Below are 24,543 nucleotides of genomic sequence, written 5' to 3' on the forward strand. Positions count from 1 at the left end.
TATATATTGCAGATTTTAATCCCATATCTTATGAGCAAATCAGACATTTTGAAAGAGCCTTGTCTCGTTCTGCTCTGGGCATTTTTCAGCTGATTGAAAGGATGTTCTGAAACAGTGGACACTATTTATTTTTCATTAGGGAACGTTGACGAAGGAATTTTGCTCTAATGAGAAACCAGTAAATGTTTGCACAGACACACAAAGCACAAAGACATTTCATCAACTTGAACATACACATAATTTGAAATGAATGACTATGCCTGGATATAAAAAATAGACACAAACAAAAAATACTCATTAACAAATGGACTCTCTCTCTCTCTCTCTCTCTCTCTCTCTCTCTCTCTCTCTCTGTCTATCTATCTAACACACACACACTCACTCACACTCTCCTCCCAAACCCAACACACATGCAAACACTTGCTCTCCTCCCTGGTGACTTAATTACATTCAAGATCTGCTCTTTAAGTCACACAATCAAAACCACATTTTGATATCATTTCACTCATTTGTATTCATACATCAAGGCATGCACATTTTCTATGGAAACTCACTGACATGCCTTTTCTCTGTTTCTGATCAAAGTATTTCCATCTTGTTCTTAATAAAAGAGAACAAAAACACTAAAGGCTGTAATTACTCTATAGAATGTCTGATGTGTGCTTTGTAGCATTAAATGCAGTTGTAAAACTCTATTTACTCAAGTTTTGCTGTTGCCACTCCATATCTGAAAAAAGCAAAAAGCTTGTCTTATATTTTCCTGTTAGGTTGTCAGTGGAATATTTATCTGTTATAGTATAGATTGGTGACTGGTGATAAATTAGGTGAAAAAAGTAATGTTTTAGAGGTGAATACAGAAGAAGCCAACATTAGAATCTAGTTAATGCATCACATAAGGTATACCAGACCAATATGAAGTCAGAAAAAGGCTATTCTCTAACAGTGAAAAAGTAAGGGACAAAAAAGAAGGTTTTGAAGAAAAGATTCAACAAGAACAAAAAGCAACATGGAGGAAGAAGGGTTTACTGAAAGAGGAAAAGAAGCAATGCTGAGATGTGGAAAAGGGGGAGTGAAGGATGTGTGAGGAGGCTGGGGGATGAAGGGATGTAGAGATGGATCAGACAGAGGAGTGGAGGCTGTTTTTGTCTCTCTACCTGTGAGGCACAGTAAATCAGCAGCAGATAAGGTAATTCAGTGAGTTGTACATCATCAGGCTGTAGACAGTTTTATGGCCAGCAGATTGGCTGTAAGGGGTGCTGATTACAATGAGAGAAAGAGCAAGAAACACGAGGAAGAACAGGGGAGAAAGCTGTTTGGAAGTAAAACTCTATCAGGATGAGACATGATAGTGAATTCTAGATATGATGCAATTGACATGAAGTTTGTATGTGCAGTGTAAACTAGGTGAAAAAATAGAATCTTAGAGGTGTCATGTAATTTCAAACAAATCACCTTATCTTTTGCATCATGTCAAAAAATGATGAACACTGTTTTTTTTGTTCACGTACTTTTGGAAGACATAGCGCCGAAACACAACATAAAAGAACACAAGCAGCCAAGGGCTGCTGGATGCTATGGTGAATGTCTTACTGGGAAACTTTGATTTCTATCATTCATGATTGATTCATTCAAGGTTTGATCAAGTTACATGCCTGCATGAAAACCTTTTCTGGCTGTCTTCAGGTTTTTTAAGAAATGTGAATAGCTAGCAGTTAATAAATTAATGGTATGTACATGTAATAGGCCTGCACAGTAGAACAGTCAGTAGCTCTGTTGCTTTGTAGCAAGAAGGTAACGGTTCAAATCCTGGCCTGGTATATTTCTGCATGTTCTCTGGCTTTTCCCCAGAATCCTAAAACATGACTGTTAAAATGTCCTGTCCAAAATGTCCTGTGATGAGGCAGTGTGTGTGAGCGTGCGTGTGCACACATGCGTGTGTGTGTATGTATTGTTGCTTGTCTCTTGTCTGTGTTGCCCTGTGATGGACTCGCGACCTATCCAGAGTGTGCTCTGCTTTCCCAATGACTGACAGCGACAGTTAGATTTGTTAGGAAATGCCTTAATACTGCAGACTTAGAGATACTAGAATTTAAGGGTGAATAGATGAGGACTGCTTTGTAACAACACTGTCGGTTATGCAATCTATTACTGTTTGATGGATGAGATGACGACTTTTCCCACTCTCTTTTATTACTATGATCTTTGCATTTTAAAATTTTGATTATTTTAGGTTGATTTTTGTCAAAAAGGTAATTTTCTCACTTTTCTTAAATTCTGCTAAGTAAGCAGATTTTGTCCTCTTGCAATGGCAAGTTACATATTACAAGAGGACAATACATCTTTATTAACATTTTGTTAGGCTTTAGTTAGTCTAACAATATAGTTAGTTTTGTTAAACTCTAGTTTTGTTAGTCGAACAAAGCGGGAGTTTTGTTAGACAAAATTTCTAGTTTTTGTATAACAAAGATATTCTATTTTATGTTTGCTAGATAAAAGAAAATAGCTAAAAGTAGCATCATATTGTACTTTGATATTTGCTTCATAAACTTAGCTGTCCACTTTGAACATTATAAAATTTAAACACTACAGTTTTAGCTGCTCCTTGCACAGCATCCAACAGATAGATTGGTCACTTGTTACTAACAGAAAACACCAATAGCCAGTGAACATCATTGTAAAAACATTTTATTAAGTCAACAAAATCATTTGCAAAGCTGATAAAATTTTGACAGGCTGTTTACAAGAAAACAGGCTTTGATTTTAAAAACTGGATTTTAAATCGTGTCTGCACAATTTGCTAGGGGAACAGCTGGCATAAAATCACACAGTAAACCAACAGATAACAGGAGTTGAGTTTAGTCAAGGACTCTAATACTGATCATTTACCAATGACTGGATCAGGACCGTGAGCTGACGCCTGGGCTCAGATCGGGACATTCTGACTCTCCACACCAAATGATTACAAATGCCACCGGTGGATAATTATTATTTAATGACTGTCATTGGTACAAATCCAGTTGCTGAAAGGGAGGTCAAGAAGGACAAAAAATATGGCTGCAGAGAAATACCTGCAAACTCGGTTCCTATTTGAGGAGTGAAACCAGAGGGTGTTTATTTAGTATTTATTCTGCACTTCATCATCTCCCGTCGACTAATCCACTGGCTGCTGTACGCACCACTGACCACGCTGTATCACTAACCTCTGCCTGGATCACAGTTAAATACGTGTGCCTGTGTGTGTGTGTGTGTGTTTGAAAGAGAGGGGGAGAAAAAGAGAGAGAGGATGATGTCTATCCCACCATCTGAAACCTTGTTAAATATTCATTGACAATTATTTCGCTTTGACCGAGGAGTTGGATGGTGCTGCTGCATAGAGAGAAATCTGAGAGGAAGTGTGTGTTTGAGAGAGACAGAAAGACATGGTGAGTGATAGCAGGGAGATGAAAGTGAAGAATAATGCATGACAGTTTAGGAAAAATTATGATAAATCACTTGTTTGTAAAATCAATATATAACTTGCAGCCAAACCAAAAACATGATTTTTCTTTTTTTTTTTTTTTTAGTGAGACTGTGCCCGTTATCTCCCACACACACGCACGCACGCGCTCACACACACACAAGGTCTAATCATAATAAGATGAGCTTGTTAAATATTAAATATCAAATAATGCCCTTGGTTGACTTTGCTGCTCCCTGAAAGACTGGCTGTTAGTAAAGGAGACAGAAGTAAAACACTCAGCCAGTCCAGGTGCAGCCATCTTTGTCTGGTCTTTCTGATACACTTGTGTATGAACCTAGTCTCAGTGCAAAAGAATTAATTATCCTTTGTTTAATTCAAACATCATCCTTTGAGTATTTAATAGCCATCAGAACTTGGACTTTAGATAATTTAGAAGGTTATTAACAAGCAGAGATGTTATAAAGAGGACAGGTATTGAACTAACATCAGCAAGCTGTGTGGTTTTAGCCTAATATTGTAGCTTTGCATGCCGTAAACTAATGTTTAGTGAATATGTTGTCTGCAACTATGTTTATATTATAGACATGCACAGAAATATTTCACATTTACTCAGACACAACAGCATGCACCATAGACTATGATATAGGTTACACCAGTTGTGGTTTGGTTTTGAGGTGAGGGGTCAGTGGGGACAGCCTCATGGTGAGGGAACTGCACCTTTGGTGTGGTGAAGTCTGTAGTGACGTTTCCCAGTGTGGCGGGTTCCTGGTTGAACCCGCCACACTGGGACAAGATCGATCTCCTCCACCTTCTCCTTGAGCAGTAGTTCAAGGAGAAGGTGGAGCTACTGCTCCACCTTCAAGCAGTCATACTTTTGAACACTGCTCAAAAGCATGACTGCTTGCTGTCTAAAGGAATGTTGGGGCAGAGCTGGGGCCTAAGTTATTCATTATTCACATAAATGATCTGTGTTATTTAACTCAAAAATTTGAATTGTTTTATGTGCAGATCACACATTTTTTTTGTTGCAGACGACATGGGGAAGTTGCTTAATGATGTGACTGAAACTATGATCAAAAAATCTGAGGTACGAGCATCACATTGGTTACAGAATTTACACATTTCCAAATATCTGTGCAGCTTGGCTTAACTCTCAATGAAATTATCAGAAAAGTAACAAGGCACAATGAAATCTAAGGTAGATACCCAACAGAGTGCAGGTTATTAGAAAGTTAGACCATGTTTTTATCTTGTTCATAAGAGTAAACGGTGTTCGCCAAAGACTGGAAACTCCTGTTGGTTGTCCAACTTTCAGCTGGTTGACTGAAAGCTCTGGTTCACACTTTCCTTTTAGCGACTTGAACAACCTAGTAATCTAGCAGTCAGTATCCAGCTCTAATTTATTTTCTAAGCTAAGACTGAACCTGGCCATTCAGCCTCACTTTATAAAGACACTTCAATAGGAGTTTAGATGATATTAGGAAATTTATTAAAGATGAATTTCAAATTCTGGGTTCAACAAAGAGTGCAGGATGAGAAGGCAAACATTGAAAGCCTTAGACAAAAAAGTCATTTATATTCTCATCAGAGCTTTGACTTTGGCTTCCAAATATATATTTTTGTACATCCTCATGTCAAAGAATTAAAATTTAGGCTATATGTCAGGTCATTCAAGTTAATTCAAACAATACCTATTCAACACAATGTCATCTTGAAACACTTTAGAAGACAAACCAGTACAGTTCATGTTTACTCGGACTCACACTGATCCAATCTATTCATCTGCTCAGGTTCAGATTCACTAGCAGAAGGTCCAATCCTGATCAATTCAACACAGTCAACTTTAGTAAAATTCAGAAAGAGCCTTGTCCATTGGGCAACTGCAATATACTTCTCCAACATTAATCACACTGAGTTTTGGATTAGGATTCCCACAAGCTTCGAGAATTTTGAAGCTTGTTGTCTATGTGCGCTGATACTTTTATCACAGCTTTGCAATTTAATGTACAAAAGAAAAAATTATATTTTTTTAGTTTAGTATTCTGTAAAACATGTAAGGGACTCAGTTTTAGACAAGAATTACATTTCTGATTTTGTATACTTTAGTTATTAGAAAAGAGTAAAAAGTGATATATATTTTCTCTAAAACATTATACAACTAGTTGACAAATGGCCAATCATCAATCATTAATCATCAATATAATAATTGTATTTACAAATATTAAAAGCTGCCACAGTCAGGCTACGTTTAAAAGTTGGTGGGATGAGAGTTTTCAAGTAGTTTTGTTTAACAAACCAGTTCTTGACCTGAACCTTTTGCATTATGCTGCTGCTGCTGTGATATGCCTGAGCAAACAGGTGCACCAGCATTTCTAATATGTTTTTCTAACGTTGTATTCATATTCAAACAACTTTGAGCACTGCTCAAAAGCATGACTGCTTTTTTTCATGAGTTAATTCCTTCAGGAAGACTTCTTTCTCAATGCACTGCGGTAAATATTAAGATCTCTCAGGATCAACAGTCATGCCACATTAACATTATCATTATGTTGTATTCATTATTTTAACTTTTGTGGTCTATTGCGAATTAATACAAGTTAATAATGTCTAATTCAGTTTATTTTTAGGATGTTCACAAGAAGCAGTTGTGTCATAAACGGACTAAAGAACTAACTATATTTTAAATTCCAGTTCTTGTGTTTTGACCAGTTGAGATTTTCATTTAATCCTAAGAATAAAGTTAATGAATCAGTTAAAGCATGTGCTTACTGAAATGTTTTGGGGTTGGGGGAAAGTTTTTTCTCTTCTCTTAAAGAATAAAATTTGTTGTTTGCTTATAATCCCATCCACTCATCCCAGATATTACATTGCTTGGCTTTGCTAGCCATCTTATTTATTACACACTATGTATAAAACAATCCAGGTCTTGTTTTCATTCTTGCTCTTTTAATAGCATTAAGAAAATGTTTCGATCTGAATTATGGTAAGCAAATTCAAATCTGTTCTTAGTTTTGAAATTTAATTCCATTTTTGAATGGACTTAAACGGATTTAAAAAGTATCCCAATCAAACTGAAAAAACATCCAGCAAAACCAAATTAACTGATTAATGCAAGAGTGTTAATATGTCCAGTGAAAGGAATATTATCTGGGTTTGAGGAATTATCCAAGACACAAGTGGAATTTTGTGCTTACAATATTACTTCTTTTGCTCAAAAGTGCTATTCTCTATACTTGTTTATCATTATATCAATGAATAACAGAAAATTGACTTTAATTACCTGTAATTTATCTCCAGAATCTTGATTCCCTCTCCCACATGACACACAAATAAAAGCCACATCTAATTTTCTTGTTCGGAGTCCCATAGTGATGGATTTTAAAACGCTCTAAATTGGTTTAAGGTAACTTTATTATGAAGGCATCTACTGGATTTTTAATGGTCTGAACTGAGCTCGGCACCAGGGGATAACTTTTTGTTGTGTTAATAGAAATTGGAAGTCTACTAATTAATTTTTGCTACATGTCTCACTGCTTGAATCCATGAAATCAGATCATCAGTCTGTAATTATATGATAATCATTGAAAAGCTTGAGGATCACATAAAAGTATAGGTAGATAAGTACATTTTATTTTTTCTGGTTGTTTGGTTCATTTTTTCTTTTTCTCTGCTGACAATACAAAAGTGAGTACTGTTAAGTCAAGGTTTATTCTAAACTACTTTTACCAAGAAAACTATGACTACCAAGTGTCAAAAATTAGATCAAAAGAATAAGCTGTGGTTTCATGGTTCCTCTATGGAGCATCTAGCTCTATGTTTTCAGTAGTAGTTTTCTTTTATGCCTGGCAATAATGCAGCCCTTACTAGTAGAGCTCCATGATATTAGAAAATCTTGCGATGGATGATAATAATGGTAAATATTGCGGTGATGATGTCAGGTGCAATAAAAGTTTCTATTTTCCTGTCTTTCTATCATGTTTCTGTGGAATATAATCTCTGTTTCACTGAGCTGTTAGCGTGTCATTACAGTCATGAGACAGTCATGCAGCAATAGTCTTTATTGTGAGGCATTGTGGGACTTGACAGACTGCTACTGGAGCTCCTTCCTGCCCACAGCATTACCATCCACAACAATTCTTTGAAGATATTTGGATGATATGAGTTATGACAATGTTTAGTTTCCCTTTGGGATAAATAACATATTTTTGAATTGAATTAAAGGGATTGCTGTGTCTGATCAAAGTAAGGCACTCATTTTTTTCAGTTCTTTTCTGTCAGTTCTGGTGCTAAAAGCTGATGGATGTAGTCTGATTTTGAACAATTACTTTCCCTTTCCTTTTTACTTCCCACTCTTAGATTAAAGTAGATATTAGAACTCCAAACTGTGACAAAAAGTCCCTCTTTTCAGACTTCTGAGACACTAGTCAACTCCATTCTTGATAATAGAGCGGTCAAAAATACTTTGAATGTTCATGTTTTAAAACTGAAACATTTAGTCAGAGGTTTATAGAATGTAATTCCCTTCTGTGTTCATTAGCTTCTATATTTGTTTGTTTTTGTTCTGTTAATTATTAGTGAGTAGGCATTAGTTTGACAAATGCTAAATGTGATTATTTATTCTACTAATTTATAACTTTGATTCTTTTTTCAGTTGAAGTGCCACATTAAATGTTGATTAATCCCACAAAATAAAAAGAAAACTTCTTTATCTTCTTTAAATATTTAAAGAGGCAATATTACATATACTACATGCACACAGTGCCATTTTAGAGCTTAATTTAGCAGCCATGTTACCTTCAGATAAAATGTAATATGTCTCAAATATGACTTAGAAGAAATTTGACTCTGCAGTTTGACTCCTTGAATTCCTCTGTCTCTTTAAGAAGCTCCTGCTCTTCTGACGCTCTGCCTTCAGAACATTGGCACAATGATCACAACAATGCTCCTCCATTGTTCCATTTACAGCTCTTCTTAATAGCATTTCACTCAGAAGTGGTTCTTGATGAGCTCAGCAGGCACTCAGTTCCTCCAGGTCTTTCCTAATGGCTGCTCTGTGAGGCGGAGGCTCAGCTGCAGATGACAACTTTCAGGAGGAGCTTTGTGGATATAGGTGGGGCTTTGTGAGAGCAAGTGTTAGGCACCCCCAACTGGTTGCCAGGGGAGAGTCAAAGATTTCTCAAACATGTATGAATAAATCAATAAAATAACCCTCTATGATTTTAAGTCTGATTTTGGTGATGGAATAACATTGTGTTAAACTCAAAAAAGGCTATTTTCCATACCTCCCTCATCCCCTTTATTAGCAGTCACTCAATGAAAAGATGGAATTCATCCTTCAGGATGACTTGTGATGGAACTATACACAAGGAAACTTTTAAATTTACATAAATACAAGTTGGGACCATCCACCATTATTTTCCACTGCCATCTTAAAAAGAACACATATTGCCTTGCTGTGTCTATGTAGGTTTTCATGCAAGGCCTGCAGACTGTTTCCAATTTGCTGATCTGGTGGAAGACAGGAAAAAAAGAGAGAGTGGAGTTTTCTTTTTTTGTCAGATTAAAAACTTAATTATGTTTTTAAATGATATTATAATTCAATATGGAGGAAAGCTGCAATGGATTGGCACCAAAATAATTAATCACACATCAAAAAAACCAAGTGATATCTTTCTGCCTCGGCCAGCAGAAAACAAAGTTGGCAGACATGCTGCTCAGTTGAGCATTTATTTCACTTTACTGCGTTTTCTTTTTTCAGACCAGCCCAATACAAGACTGTTTCAACTGCAATGCATTAAGAATAACTCTCAGATGTAAATAATTATTGGGATGTGTTTTAATATTAATTGTAGTCTATATGATCTCCAATTATGCTTGCCTAACATTATTATCAATGTTGCTTAATTGTGTACATCAAAACCAGCAGCTCATTTCCTGAAGAAAAAATTCTGTGATTTAGTTTAATGATGCAATCTTTAACACTTATTCACATTCTGCAAACAATGTAAATTAATTGACACACAATGAATGTTGTCGGGATTTGGGGTTGTTTGAGCTGTTCTGGGCTTTTCATTATTTCTGTTCCTTCGTTTCTTATTTTCATTAGATCAGTCTTGTTTCTGTTTTTACTTTACTTCAGTCCTTTATTAGTGATTCAAGTTTATGTTCTTGTGTCTAGTTATTCTAGGTTAGTCTAGTTTTATTTTTTAGTGCTAGATTATTTCCTAGTCTTTTGTGCACTCTCCCTTGCCCCCTGTGCCACTTTCTCTCTCCCTTCACACCTGCAGTCAGTTAGTTCATCAGCTCAAGTTCTTTGTTCCAACATTCACTCTCTCAGTACTTAAGTAATTCTGCTGCTCTCACTCTTCCTGGCTCTTCCTGTTCAATCCCATTAGGTCCCGTTCCTCAGGTCACACATTTTTTGTTTGTTTGTTTGAATCTCATAGTTTTTGGTAGTGATGGCCAAATGAAGCTTTGCAGCCCTCTGCTTTGCCAAACGTGAACTACTCAAATCTTCATTCATTACTCATCTGCTGCTGAAACTGTGATGACCTTGTCAGTCAAATTGATCATACTTCAGAAAATTTGTATTTTCAATATTCCCACAAAGTGTGTGTGTTTTTTTTCAAACCCATGCAGAAAAGTAACTGAAACCTATTTAACTGCCATCTTTTTTTTTTGTTGTTAAAATTATTTGCACCCAAATGATCTGCTATATTCTGACTATTGTATTATCTTTTATGTCATAGACTAATTTGACAATATTGACATTAATGCTTTAGCGTGTTGGGACTGCAATGCTTGGTGGGACAGACATAAAACAAAAATTATTCAAAATTCTCATTTTCTCAGATTTCTAAATGATAGTTCTCATCATTTATATTCAGGTGTACATGCAGAATTTTACTCTTCCAACAACTTTAAATCTGTCTATGTTGTGTGAGACTGATGTGTCCTTACCAATCAAGCTAAAAATAATTATGGAAACTTCTGGAAGGTGAGTATTTGCAGAGGCTAAAGGGTTCATTATCTTAGAAACTTATTGTGAGAAGTAATCTCAAAGTATTCTTGGATGGGGGAGGTTTTTTTTTTCTTCTTTTGTTGGCCTCATTTTGGCAACTGCTGATTATAACCCCTTAACCTTCATCCCTGGAAAATACAATGGAAAAATGGTATGTGGGTGTTCCGCTGCAGGTTAAGAGGTTAAAAATCCTGTTCTCAGATGCTACTGAGGACAGCAGCATCCTCAGTAGTAGGTAGGTAGTTTGATGTGTGATCAAACTACCTATAACAACCCACAAATTTTAGATATTACTGTTTTATTTTGAAAACAGACATGCAAATTGAAGCAGTGACATGTCCAATTAAATGAGATGCATTGTTTGTCGGTTTTCAGCAAGGCGACATGAGCATAGAAGCAGGACTTTGTCTGACATGCTCACTTTTTGCTCCACACACGCCTTTAAGTTTGGCTGATATCCCATCACTATTTGTTTGTTCTCCTCTGACTCCCTGTGCTTTTTTTTTTATTATTTTTTCCATTAAGTCTTCAAATCTTTTTACCGCCTCAGCCTCTGCATCCCCTCTTCATCAACACATCACCATGTTGTTAGTGACTGAATTGAGACTTAGAATTTAGATTACTATGTGCAGTGGTTTTAAACCTTGATATATAGAAAACTTGAATGTTGTGGTTTTTACTTTTAAATGCTGTGGTTCATCCAGCCATATGGATCCTGATATAAACCAAAAGTGTTACACTATTTACACTTATAGATGACAGCAAAAAGTTTTTTTTTTTTTTTTTTTTTTACAAAACAGTGTTGCACTGCTAGCCTCACTCCCCACAGTTTAGTTTTGGCTTGTGATGAGCTTGGTGTTATATAGATCAAATGGGCTGTTTTTATTTTGTAGGGAATGAGTACGAACAGCAAGAACACAATGTCAGGATGTTCAGCAATACTAGCTGTATATTTGTTACACAGACAGGAGGTTTATTAGTTGTCCAACTGCAGTGTGACAGTATTGGGTACCTTGCTGTTAAGTTTGTTCATACTGTCAACAAACAGCTTTAAATTAATTTCCAAATGCCTGCAAGTCTTCTAATGGTTTTTAATTTGTTTTCAGTAACAGATGCCAGTATTTGTTTTGCTTTGCAGGGATCAACACATTTAATCAAATTCTGAATTAATGTCTTTAGGTTGAAACCTTTTTCTTGTGAAATCAGTAATTAAATGTATTAAAATATGGTAAAATGTCTTTTAGCATTCAAAACAGTACATGTATTGCTTTTAAACTTTTAAATTAGCATAATTCATGTTTGGATGCATCTGAGAAGTTGAATACCAACTAATTTGAAGCTCTTGTTACTTTCCCTGTGTTCAGTCTCCTCCTTTCCTTTAAGTAGGTTTTTAAGCAATTTGGTTGCTGAAGCAGAGATAGATGGACATAGAGGAGAAGAGATGTGTAAAGGAAGGAAGAGAGGGAGATGATAGAGGCAGCCGATATTTCTAGCATTCTAATTAAGACCTCTCTGTGGAATAAATCCATATAATTATCAGTAAATGAAATACAAGGTCACTCTACCTGACAGAAAGATGGACAGAAGATGAAATGGGGAAACATGCAGGGGAGAACAACAGGAATGCAGCATTTTTAGCTGTGTGGATGCTACTGGCATTATATTAGAACCCAGCATATGGTTCCTGAACTACACGTTACTCCTCCCATTAAAAACCAGCATATGAGGCTTTCTGCTAAAAACATTACAGTGAGAAGAACTCTAACCGGAATCCTGATTAATCCGTGTATATTCATATCATTTAGTGTTGTGGCAAAACTGGTCAACACAACATTTTGTCATATCCCCCCCCTTACAAAAAAAAAAAAAAAAAACACTATCAAGAAAATAATATAGTTTTTGTGGGTGATAAAACCAAAACTCAAAGCAACTCCTCCAAACATGATTGGTAAGTTTTTTTTGTTTTTTTTTTAAGGTTTTGTCCTCCCACAAGATCATTTTCTTTAAATGGTAAAGATGAATGTTTTTATTATCTGATCCAAAATGCCATTAGAAAATGTAGTTTTGATTTATTTATGTTTGTCCCAATTTATCCAAATTTTAGATGTATTAATTTTATTTGATGCCGTTCATTTATATATTTTATGTATTGAAAAGAAGACCTGGAATAAGGCCTTGAACATTATTCCATCACCTCTGTGAGGAGCAGTATTGCTGTAGTTATGTTGACAGTATTTTAAGTGGGCAGATTTTGGTTGTTCTGATCTTTAAAACTTTACTGTGCCTTAGACCAAAGAATAGCCCACATTGTCATCCTGCAGTGTTGTATCGCTCTTTCCTGTCTGGCATTTTTTGAATCTCTAAGGTGGGTCTGGTTTGTGCTGAAACTGTTTGGCATGCAGTGGTCCCAGCACTGGGACAGATCGCTCCCATTAGAGCAGCCAACTAGCATTAGTTACTGTTCTAATTAACATGCAAGCTAATTGGGAAATAATCAACTTTAAAAAAAAATCTATTCTTCATGAGAGTGCAACAGATTACATCCAGGAGGTATTGTACCATCATTCCAAAGTGGAATTATTATTCAACTGCAATGAAACAAAAAACTGAATATCTGTTGTTGACATTTGTTCATCTAAAAATGAAATCTAAGATCTTCTCTTCTGACATACAACATCAAATCAAATCATCTCCGCTCCTCTAGAAGCATTCTGTCACCTCATCTTCACACTCACTGATCTATTAGTTGTGAATGTGGCTGTATTTACTAAACACGAACCAGGACACAGAGTCTGTTGTGCTTTTGTAGGAGTCAAGTTAGTCTATGAATAATTATTATAATTGCTTATGGCAATTATTCATAAGGCTAGTAATTTAGACAGCATACTGTTGTTATAGAGTAAATAGGCAAAAAAGTTCAGTGTGTTATTATGTATCAATACCTGTCTGATGAGGCCTCGGTTTTACAATAATAGATGAAAGCTTAAGTTGAGTTTAATCTTTCAGTTTCACTGTTAATAAATACTATTAGTAAACTGACAAACTTATGTTTTCCAAACAATATTTAGAAACATAGAAATCAATAACCCTTTTGAAATATTTTTCTTAATCTCTGTAGCAGTTCTTGCATTGATAAATTAATAATTCGGTATAGTAAATTGGCAGAACACTTCGTTTTGCTGATTTTTTTTGTTGTTGTTGTTGTTTTCCTATATTGTCTTCCGTGGTGAAAATATGAATTGAATCACTTCAGATGTCAAATTGCACTGTCGGCTCCCACAGTGTGTGTTCATGTATATAAACACACAACACGTGTGTGTGTGCGTGTGTGTGTAAATCTAAGTGTCCAACCAGTGTAATGCTGCTGTCTCATATCCATTATCGATCCTGTATCATTACCCACTGCTTTGTTCCGTCAAGACAAAATCACCCACTTACTGAAATCTCTCACCTTAGATAAAAGACTAAGACAAATATACAGATACTTTTATGCATACATGTCATATATGAGGTTATTTAATATGTGAAGTTAAGGTCCAGGGCATGAACAGTGTGTCTGTAGACAGAACAGAGACTCATTCTGATCAGTGCTGCTGATCTTTCATCACCTTCTGTAATCATTAGATCTACAGGAAGGCGAGGAAATACCAGCAGTAAACAGGATGACCTTGTCTTACCACATGGAGAGGGGGACTGGTGGTGGTGGGGCGGGAGCAGGGAGGTAGTGGGGCAGTAGAATGCATCACATAACTGCAAAAAATGCTAATTACATGATACTTAAGATTTTTTATGTGATACATCTTGATAAATTATGATGGGCTATAAATGAAATGCATGTGTTGAATTTTAACAATATCATAATATTCTCTCCGTCCGTCCATCGATTATTCTGACTATTAATCGAGTAATCAAATAAGAAATTTGATCAAATAAAATACTGGTAAATTCAACCATTTCACCAATATTAATATAAGATGTCGGCCTAATTTGTCATATTTGTGCATCCCTAACAGTTACTTACCTATAGTTTAGAAAATTAACAATAGCTCAAGTTAACCTGCACAAAATCATGCAAAAATTAGAAATTATATCAATCAAATAATAAAGCAAAATGTAGATCGTGAACAACTGCTACTAATAGAATTGGTCTTTAATTGAGCTTTTCTGTCATTCGGGTAAAGAAATACTCTTCATATTATGTTTTGTTCAGTGACAGACTTTAATAACTAGTGGAGTTCAGACTACAGGAATAATAAGTATTAGTAAAGACATTTTTTCTGTTATACAATCCGTTACAGACCAGCTGTGATCAGGTCATTGCACCTCAGAGGATGGGAAGGAAAACTACAGCAAACCGTCTTGTCTGCAGATATGAGACTGTAGCTGGAATCTACACACTTAGCTTATTGTTAATGTTATGCTAATGCAGTGCTGCTCTCTGGCTTAGTGATTAATGCATCTGTGGTATATTTATTGTAGTGTTTTTATCTCAATTAACCTGAGAAGAAGAATGTGTGTTATGGGTTGTGCAGACTGGTTGGATGGTGCTACTACTCAGGTCTCAGTCTTTACACTGCTGTGTGATTGGCAGCTATAGCCCCAGGAAAACCCCAGGAGACACACACACTCACACGTAAACACACACAAACAACAGGAAAAACAAGCACAAACACCTGCACATTCATTAGAGATCAAGCCACACTCTCCCTGCAGAAGATCAACACACATTTTCTCCACATAGGTTTTACACATGAAGAAATAGCAGGAGAACACACAAACATCTGGGCCTGCACCTCAGGAGATGCGAGGTTCTGAGGGTTTCTAGAGATGCTGGATAAATTGGCTCTGACATGTAAACAAAAAGCCCTAAAATGTCTTGATTCAGCACATCTAAGAGCAGCACATTTCTTACAGCATTCACATCCAGAACCGCTTGGTGGATCTGTGTGTCTGCGTATGTATGGGAGTGTGCATCAGGGGAAGCCCTCCTCATTCATCAAGTGAGGCAGATTCTTATCGATTTGTGTGTCTATTAGCAGCCCTAAAGATGCAATTGAAAACCCAGGACTCAGCCATTAAGTCTGAGAACAAAATTCACTTGTACATAAATATATGAGGCCCATCTGTTTATATGTTTTTTGAGTCATGGACAAACAGAAAATAATTTCCAATCTCTACAGTATTTACTCCAGCTCTAAACACACACTTTAACACAGACTGATATTTATGCCAAAATTCATCTATAGAAATAAACCATGCAGATGTTTGGAGTGTATTTTTTGAAAACATACCATTTGCTGATTATAAAATCTTAACTTTTTCTATAAATCTTCTTTTAATTTAAGCAATATTAGGTTTTTCATTCCTCTGGGCAAAAAGGGTTTGAGCATCAGAGTGACCAAAAACACGCAGCTAAAGTGGTGAAGAAATGATTGGTTGACCAAAATAATATTTTGAAGTGAGTCAATCCCCAGGTGAGCCTGATGGAGAATCTCTGGCAGAGGTGGGCGGATCAGTTAAAATAATATTGATACTAAGTTGGTATCAGTATTAGATTGATGCTAATATTATAAGATTAGCACTTTAGTTTCCAATTCCCTTTTGAAATTTATTTTATTTTTGTACTGTAGTTTCTAGATTTTGGATGGATCCAGGCTTTCTCTCGAACATTATTATTATTTTTTTTTTTGCACTGTTTATGTAGAAAACCATTCACACAAATTTGCTGTGTTTTATATTGTTCTTATGTTATTAAAGTATTTAGACACCTTCAAACTTTGTCCAAATTCTGGCCTGTATTTTTAGAAAATAATTCAAAAGAAAAACAATATAAATAACTCAAGGGCAGAAATTTAATGATGTACCATACTTTAATAACAGTAAGTATTGGTATTTGTATTGGCGATATTGGCCCTGTATTTACTTGGTATTCCACGCCTGTGATTTCTGGAGGGAGCTAAAGATTGGAGCGATTGGAGAGAAGCTTTCCAGCCTCAAGCAGTTTATCACTAAAAATAAACCATCAAACCATCAAAATATAAGTGGAAACATTCAAAAAGCTTTTTATGACCAACTTTTGCATTGATAATGAAGAAGGGATTCAAACAAGCTGTTTTTATTAACATAAAACAAATTGTAAGCATAGTTTAATTTGTATATAGCGACACATTAGCACATAAAAAAATGTTGATGTAACTGATCCTGACTCACCGACCAGGCAGGCAGCAAACAGCCTGCCAATACAAACCAAGACGGACCTGCAGGACAGTAATGAGGGAAGATGAGGAGACATTAGGCAGAGTCAGAGTCTTTTTTTCCTCTTCTGATAGCTTCCAGTTAGCTTTGTTTGTGCAACAGCAATGCATATGCAAACAAAGCATGCTCTCATTTGAACACATCTTAACAGTGATCCAGACAGCGGTGTTGATTGTGTATGGCCTGCTTGTTTATTAGCCCTTTGATTGAGCATCTCTGCCTGCCACAGATTGGATGACCTTTCCAGATCCTTCTGTCGGGTCTGCTAAGTAGATCGGATGGTAAACGCAACTCCACGCGCCAATACTTTATTCAGATTGTTACTGAATGAGGAGAAAGCAGTGTATGGGTGTGTGCGCATGTGTTTGCCTCGCTATTTGTACACACTCAGCCTTCCTTCATTGGTTCAATTGAAGCCTCATCTCCATATAGTTTGTATGCAATTACATCTGAGCCGCGTGCTGAGTGCCTCTATATGATTGTGTTTAGAAACGACTCACTGTGATGTGTGTGTTCATGTGTCTGCAGCAATTCGTGGTCAATTTGTGAGCTAGTGTGACTTTATACGAACATTTGTGCTAGGCTGATGGAAGTTTGTGTGTGTGAGCGGCTGCTTGTGTTAGAACAAAGCTGTTTATGATAAATGCAGGTGCGAAAGTAATTTGTGATGACAAGATTTGTATTTGTGGATTCAGAGTACATTACACATCTATAATAAACATGTAGCATATGGATGGTGTGTGGCTGAATGTGTGAGATACGTTTTGTCACTCAAAAGACGAGACAGCAGGATGAGACTGGAGTGTTTCTCTAGTGGGCTGCTGGCCGCTTGCAGGGCTTTAAAGGACACAGCACACAAATAACCACGCGCACACACACACGCCAGATTATCACAGCAAACAGCTAATCACACCTGGCAGGAGGGTGTGTTCATCCACCGCTCTGTGTTCCTCCAAAGGAGACGTGGCTTGTTTGAATTGTTACTTTGATTCTGAGCCTCTGGTCATGTTGTAATCGCCTCCACTCAACAAATGTTGTATTTGTTGAAAACTTCCTCAAAAGTGTTTGACCAGGTTATCGTTCAGGGTATTAGAAAAGTTCTTGACTGAATCTACACAGTCCTGCATGGACTCTCCAGCTAGCGGCCATGAACCCTGAGGACACTATGCTTTGCCAGCAGATTTTAGATTGTTTTCTCATTCAGTCACTTTTCTGCTCTGAAGTTCTGGTTGCTGATAAGTCCTGGATATGAAAAAGTAGCTTTAAAACTGCACTTGAATTCCCAGCCTCCAGTGATGCAGTGATATAAACAGATTAGTAAGCAAGTATTTGTTCGTCTTCACTTGTCAATTGATGTTGGAACTAATTCATTATTTTATTATTTGTCTATTGTGTTTCTGTCTTAACTATTCTTATCAATTATATTATTGTTCTTTCTGTGTATCATGCTGGTGCAACTTATTAAGTGCTACTTAAATAATGTTGACATTGAAATATCTGCCACATTTTTCTACATGTATTTATTCTTTACAATCAGAAGAAACATTTTGGTGAAGTTAAAAGATGACTTTCTGTCAGACTTATGAATCATTTTGATCTTAAATATAAGATTGTGTCCACTTTGATTATTCCACAACTGAGAAAGTTACATTTAGCTTTTCGTCAAGCTGTTTTGTTTTAGGTTTTATTTAAAAATGAATTAGCAGGCTCAATCATAATGATGCCAGGTTAATGAAGAGAATTTGTGGATATATATTTTGTGGGTTTTGATAAAGTTTTGTCCTGTGTTCTTCAGGTGGAGCGGATCTCAACTCAGTGCAACATCCAGCAAGTTGCCCTTGAGACGATGTCAGTTAGGCTGAGGGGACTCCACTACCCATCATCCTCCAGGAGGTACAACAGGAGCAGCAGGCAAGCACAGAAGACCCTTTCCATCAAAATCATTTATTTTCTCTGTATATATGCAAAAGAAAGAATACAGCTTTTTCTTCTTTGAGATATGCATATAAACAGTGTGTGTTTTTTTTTTTTTTTACAAAGAACAAAAGGTTGATTTAATGCAGATATGTATTGTATCAATCCACTAACTGATCATCAGAGAGACAGGGTGTGACAGATGCTTTTGAAGATACAAGTCTAAGCAGTTTATGTCCAACATGTGTGGAGTCTGCAGATAATTCAGTAGACTGCACCATAGACATGTACGTGCCCTGATTGTCCATTACAGCTTGGAAGATGACTATGAATGGGACAGACTGAATAATAAACCTTTCTTTTTGAGTTGCCACAGGAAGTCCAGTGTCTGCTGGGCCTTCTTCTGAACAACCAAATAAAGTGTGTTCATCTAAAAAGGTTGCTTCTCCTTCAGCAGACTCATTTAGACTGGCAATTGGAGAGCTTGACTGTCCATAGCGAGGGTTTAATATCAACTTAAGGCCTATTTACGGGCCATCAGTGAGCAGTACCCTGACTGACACTCTTGTCATAGTCATTTTACAGTATCCAGAATGTCAAATTGTATTTTCATGTTTCCTCTGTTTTTTAATGGGCATTATATGAATACTGTTGTGGAAAAAATATTACCAAGCACTGTTCAGGTGAAATCACTCAATTATATTATATTATATTATATTATATTATATTATATTATATTATATTATATTATATTATATTATATTATATTATATTATATTATATTATATTATATTATATACAATACAGAGAGCTCGTAGGACATTCAATAATGAAGCAGATCTGGATGAAAACCTCCTTGGGTGGAGACAACACATGAGTTTTATACTAAGATAAAGGATCCAAAATAAAAGGGTGAGACAGTCTGGTTCTCATGCAACTGTGGAACACAATTCCCAACCTTGTACATGTAACCCGAACTAGCAGGTGTGAACCTATTGTGATTTTCCACTTCATTTTCCCCCTTTTGATTATAAGTAAATATGTTAATATTTAATATTAATCAACATTTCCCTCCTCCATTAAAAGACATAACATCAAACACTACCCTAGAAGAAGTAAAAAACATATACGCAAGATATGAAAAACCTACCAGCATGCACCTATTCCACTCTAACAATATCACTGTATTGGGTAGGAAATGTTATCCTGCAACCTCTCTTTGCCAAAGAGGCGGCCCTCTATATATTTGTCCAGGAAAATGGTGGAGGTATCACATGAACGATTGAAGACATAATAAAAAGAAAAAAAATCAAGAAACAAGAAAAAAAAATTTAACACCAAAGCTAAATATGAGTTAGCTTTGGTGTTACATTAAACTAATTTCTTCCTTAGTTTAAGAAATTAAGAAAACCCAAGAAATAATAAAACATGTAATAAAAAATCTATGTCAATTAGATAATAGAAAACACCCCCCTGAAGTAGTTAGAAAGACGGTTTGGACGGAATCACATATATATTTCTCAGCAATCTAAACCAACATCACAACAATTCTTAAAGAAGCAATTTATGCCAACTAAAAATTTAAAAAGTAACATATTTCCAGATCAAATAAAATGTGAAATCAAAATATAAAATGCATAGTTAAAACATGAGGAAAGGATAGGCATTTGTTTTTGTGAAACATAGACATTCTTGTAATCTGCTAAGCACGATAGAGAAGCTAAGCTAGGATACTAGCCCAAAAACATCATTGATTAACATTATTTTATGGACAACAAAACAAAACAAAAAAAAAACAATCATTACACATGAACCTCCTCATTGCTGGAGGATGAGGAGGTTAAAAATAACCAACACAAATGTCTGTAATTGGAACAAGATGAAGGTTTGATCGCTGTCATGAGCGCCTTTTCTTTTGTCTTTCTGGAACTCTTTTAGTATTCATTTGTAATCTTCACTCCCCACTTTGACCACTCGCCAGTGGACCAGCAATTCTTCTTTGGTTGGGGAGCCTCTTGATATACGAGAGCAACCAATGTTTGTTGTCGTGTTTGTCTCTTCTATAGTTGTGTTACGCCCCCAAGGTCTAGGGATCCAGGGGTAGTAACATAAAATGTGTCCGGAGCGACAGTGGGAAGTAAAAATGATTTATTACAAAATAAAGTTTCACCAAAACAATACAATTTAACCCAATTAATGCAAAACAAAAGGAATTAACAAACTCAAGAATGTCAGTTGCAAATTAAAGTTACAAAAGTCCAAACAAGTCAGTTCAAAGTAAACTCAAAAATAAACCACAAAAGGAAAACAACGCAAAGAAAAACACACATACAAAGGGGAGGCTGCGGGGAGCCCACAGCCTCCCAAACACAGGCTTCTAACTCATACTTAACTGGAGCAACGTCAAAGTAGCTAAACTGGACAAACAGGAACAAGCAAAGACCAAGCTAGCTTAAAACCTGCCTAAAACAGTTGCAACTACCAAAACAAGCGGAGGCAGCTTCACAAAACCTCTTCAAAATAGCTGCCCCCACTAGAGGAATGGATTCAGGAGCCTTTTATAGGGTGCAGGTGGGCCTCATCAACGTCTGATTGGCTTGACAATCCTCTGCTGGTCCAATGGTGTAGCTGCTTTCCTACAGCCTCCAGGCAGCCAATCAGGAAGGTGTGCTCTCACAGCTGAACCTGCATAACAAAAAGGGAGCCTGGACAGCCTCAAGAGGCCAGGGGCTGTAACACTTTTTTACTTCTCTTTTCCTGAATGTCGGCCTTTAGGGTGTCAGAGGTTATTAACACTTAACACCAAGTTTAATGAAAGTATTCTTTTAGTGATCCAGGAAATCAAACGTGGCTGTCTGCGGTGTCAGAGCACTTAACACCAGCAGCAGTAAGGTATTATATCCTCATTCAGAAAGTTGTGCGTCGTCCTCTTTGATCTGTTGTTCTGTTGACTGCTGGATAAATTCCTCCCCGCCAGGATGGGTGTCTTCTTGAGGTTCTGGTACCCTTTTGCAGTGGCTGGCGTGAATCCATGTTGCCCTCTCTGTGACCTTAACAGCCGTATGTGTGACGAGCAACACTTGAAATGGTCCCCGCCAACGTTTGGAGTTCCAATGAGTCCTCCGGAAGTCTTTCACCACGACCCAATCACCAGGTTTCATGGCATGTAGCAGAGTCTCGGCAGGATGTGGCAAAGTGACTTTCACCATCTGAAAAACTTGAGAAAGCACATTCAACAGGTTTTGACAGTAAGACAACATTGCATCGTCACAGATAGAAGTGGAAGGAAGGACCTTTCGCTGAGGCCCTAAACCCAAGTTAGGAAGCTGGCCAAACAGGATTTCAAATGGACTGAGGTTAATCCTGGCTCTTCTCCGCATCCTTATATAAGTCAAGACGATTGGTAGGGCTTTAACCCATGACAGACCCGTTTCCTCACAGCATTTAGCTAGTTTGGTCTTTAAAATGCCATTGACAAGTTCCATAGCACCAGCACTTTACGGGTGATATGCATAATGAGTTTTCAGAGTCCTACCCAAAAACCTTCCCACTTCAGTTAATGCTGCATTAACAAAGTGTGTGCCATTGTCACTGCTAATTCTGTCTGGAATACCCCATCGTGGAATAATTTCAGTCAGCAAAGCTTTAGTGACTGCCTCAATGTCCTGGCTGGTCCAAGATCGAAAGACAAGATCTGATCCATCGGCACCGATGACTTCAACCATTAAATTCTGGAGTCACTCTCGGCTTCGAAGATTGTCCTTTGTTCCTGCCTCTAGATCTGAGATCATGTCGAGCAGGTAGTAGATCATCCTGTCTTCTGCCCTTTTTCCCACGTCCTCTGTTGAAAACTTGTATTGGACGTGCCATCTTTTCATCCTCTTCATCACTGAACTGTATGAACAGTATTGTTTGGAAAAAATGATTTTACAAATATTTACTTTTGTCTATAATGAAAGAAGACAAATGATAGCAACATTATAAACATAGAGTTGAATGCAATAACACGCGCGCGCGCGCGCACACACACACAGACACACACACCCACACACTCCATCCATGTAATGTGGTGTGTCCAGGCTGAGCTCATCTTCGGTCACGCTGCCTGTTGGCCTGTTATCCCCCGGCACTGAGGAGCTTCCCTGGTGGTTATCATTCACTGGCAGGGCGACATGTACATGCACACATTAATATAAAAGGGAAATACGCGCCAAGTTCTGCGTATGCAAATAACAAATGAAGCTTAATTTGCCGCCTGTGAGTGTGAAGCATTATGTTTAGCATATGTTATTTGCGTTGTCACAGGGACTCAGATGGTGTTGTGTGTGTTAGAATAAAACATCCCATTTTCAAACAAAATGATTGTTTTATGTTCTGACATAAAAAGCTAACACAGAAAAACAAACTACAAATATGAAGTTTCTTTTTTAGGTCAGATGACAAAGCAATAGGTTACTCTTAAGAAGAGAAAATGGTTGTTTTATAAAAATGGACAACTCAGCTTTCAGCATTAAGTGTGTTTTTGATGAAGAGATGTGTGCACAATTTGTGAAAAATGAATTTATTTGCATGATGGGATGAATGAATAAATAATGAATGTATGATATTCAATGAAACTTTATGAATATCCTTGTGGACTGAATGTAATACCCATGAAGAGTATCCTACAAACCCTCATAAATCTGACTGAATCTTTCAGTGAAGGGCCATAGCTGCCAATATGACTCAATCAACCTTTCTGTCTGACTTTATGCTTACCTCCTGGACTTTCCCTTTCAGGACATGTTCCACTACTTTCTTACTCGCCTCATTCTGCCCGTTTCCTTTCTATCTTTATGTTTGTCCAATTCTTTTTTCTCCTCTTCCTGTATCTTTTCCCTTTTACATTCCCTTATTTCTGTATCCATTCTTTCCTGTTATTTATTCTCTTGATTTTCATTCATTTTCCCCCTTTACATTTCTATATTCAGTCAAACTCTTTCCCCTTTTCTTTCTCCTCTCCAAATTCTTCTCTATTGTTTGNGTATTCTTTTAGTGATCCAGGAAATCAAACGTGGCTGTCTGCGGTGTCAGAGCACTTAACACCAGCAGCAGTAAGGTATTATATCCTCATTCAGAAAGTTGTGCGTCGTCCTCTTTGGTCTGTTGTTCTGTTGACTGCTGGATAAATTCCTCCCCGCCAGGATGGGTGTCTTCTTGAGGTTCTGGTACCCTTTTGCAGTGGCTGGCGTGAATCCATGTTGCCCTCTCTGTGACCTTAACAGCCGTATGTGTGACGAGCAACACTTGAAATGGTCCCCGCCAACGTTTGGAGTTCCAATGAGTCCTCCGGAAGTCTTTCACCACGACCCAATCACCTGGTTTCATGGCATGTAGCGGAGTCTCGGCAGGATGTAGCAAAGTGTCTTTCACCGTCTGAAAAACTTGAGAAAGCACATTCAACAGGTTTTGACAGTAAGACAACATTGCATCGTCACAGATAGAAGTGGAAGGAAGGACCTTTCACTGAGGCCCTAAACCCAAGTTAGGAGGCTGGCCAAACAGGATTTCAAATGGACTGAGGTTAATCCTGGCTCTTCTCCGCATCCTTATATAAGTCAAGACGATTGGTAGGGCTTTAACCCATGACAGACCCGTTTCCTCACAGCATTTAGCTAGTTTGGTCTTTAAAATGCCATTGACAAGTTCCATAGCACCAGCACTTTACGGGTGATATGCACAATGAGTTTTCAGAGTCCTACCCAAAACCTTTCCCACTTCTTAATGCTGCATTAACAAAGTGTGTGCCATTGTCACTGCTAATTCTGTCTGGAATACCCCATCGTGGAATAATTTCAGTCAGCAAAGCTTTAGTGACTGCCTCAATGTCCTGGCTGGTCCAAGATCGAAAGAC

General features: G+C 37.1%; 1 protein-coding gene across 1 annotated transcript in view; it reads left to right on the plus strand.

Annotated features, from left to right (window-relative positions):
* The window catches only part of LOC103147774 (A-kinase anchor protein 6), a 169,460-nt gene that overhangs the window by 70,134 nt on the left and 74,783 nt on the right, over nucleotides 1-24,543 (plus strand). The window contains exon 17 of the mRNA XM_016678750.1: nucleotides 18,532-18,647. Within this exon, the coding sequence (XP_016534236.1) occupies nucleotides 18,532-18,647 (116 nt within the window). The remainder of the gene's footprint in view (nucleotides 1-18,531; nucleotides 18,648-24,543) is intronic.

The sequence above is a fragment of the Poecilia formosa genome, unplaced genomic scaffold, assembly GCF_000485575.1.
Source record: "Poecilia formosa unplaced genomic scaffold, Poecilia_formosa-5.1.2 Scaffold189, whole genome shotgun sequence".
Lineage (NCBI taxonomy): Eukaryota > Metazoa > Chordata > Actinopteri > Cyprinodontiformes > Poeciliidae > Poecilia > Poecilia formosa.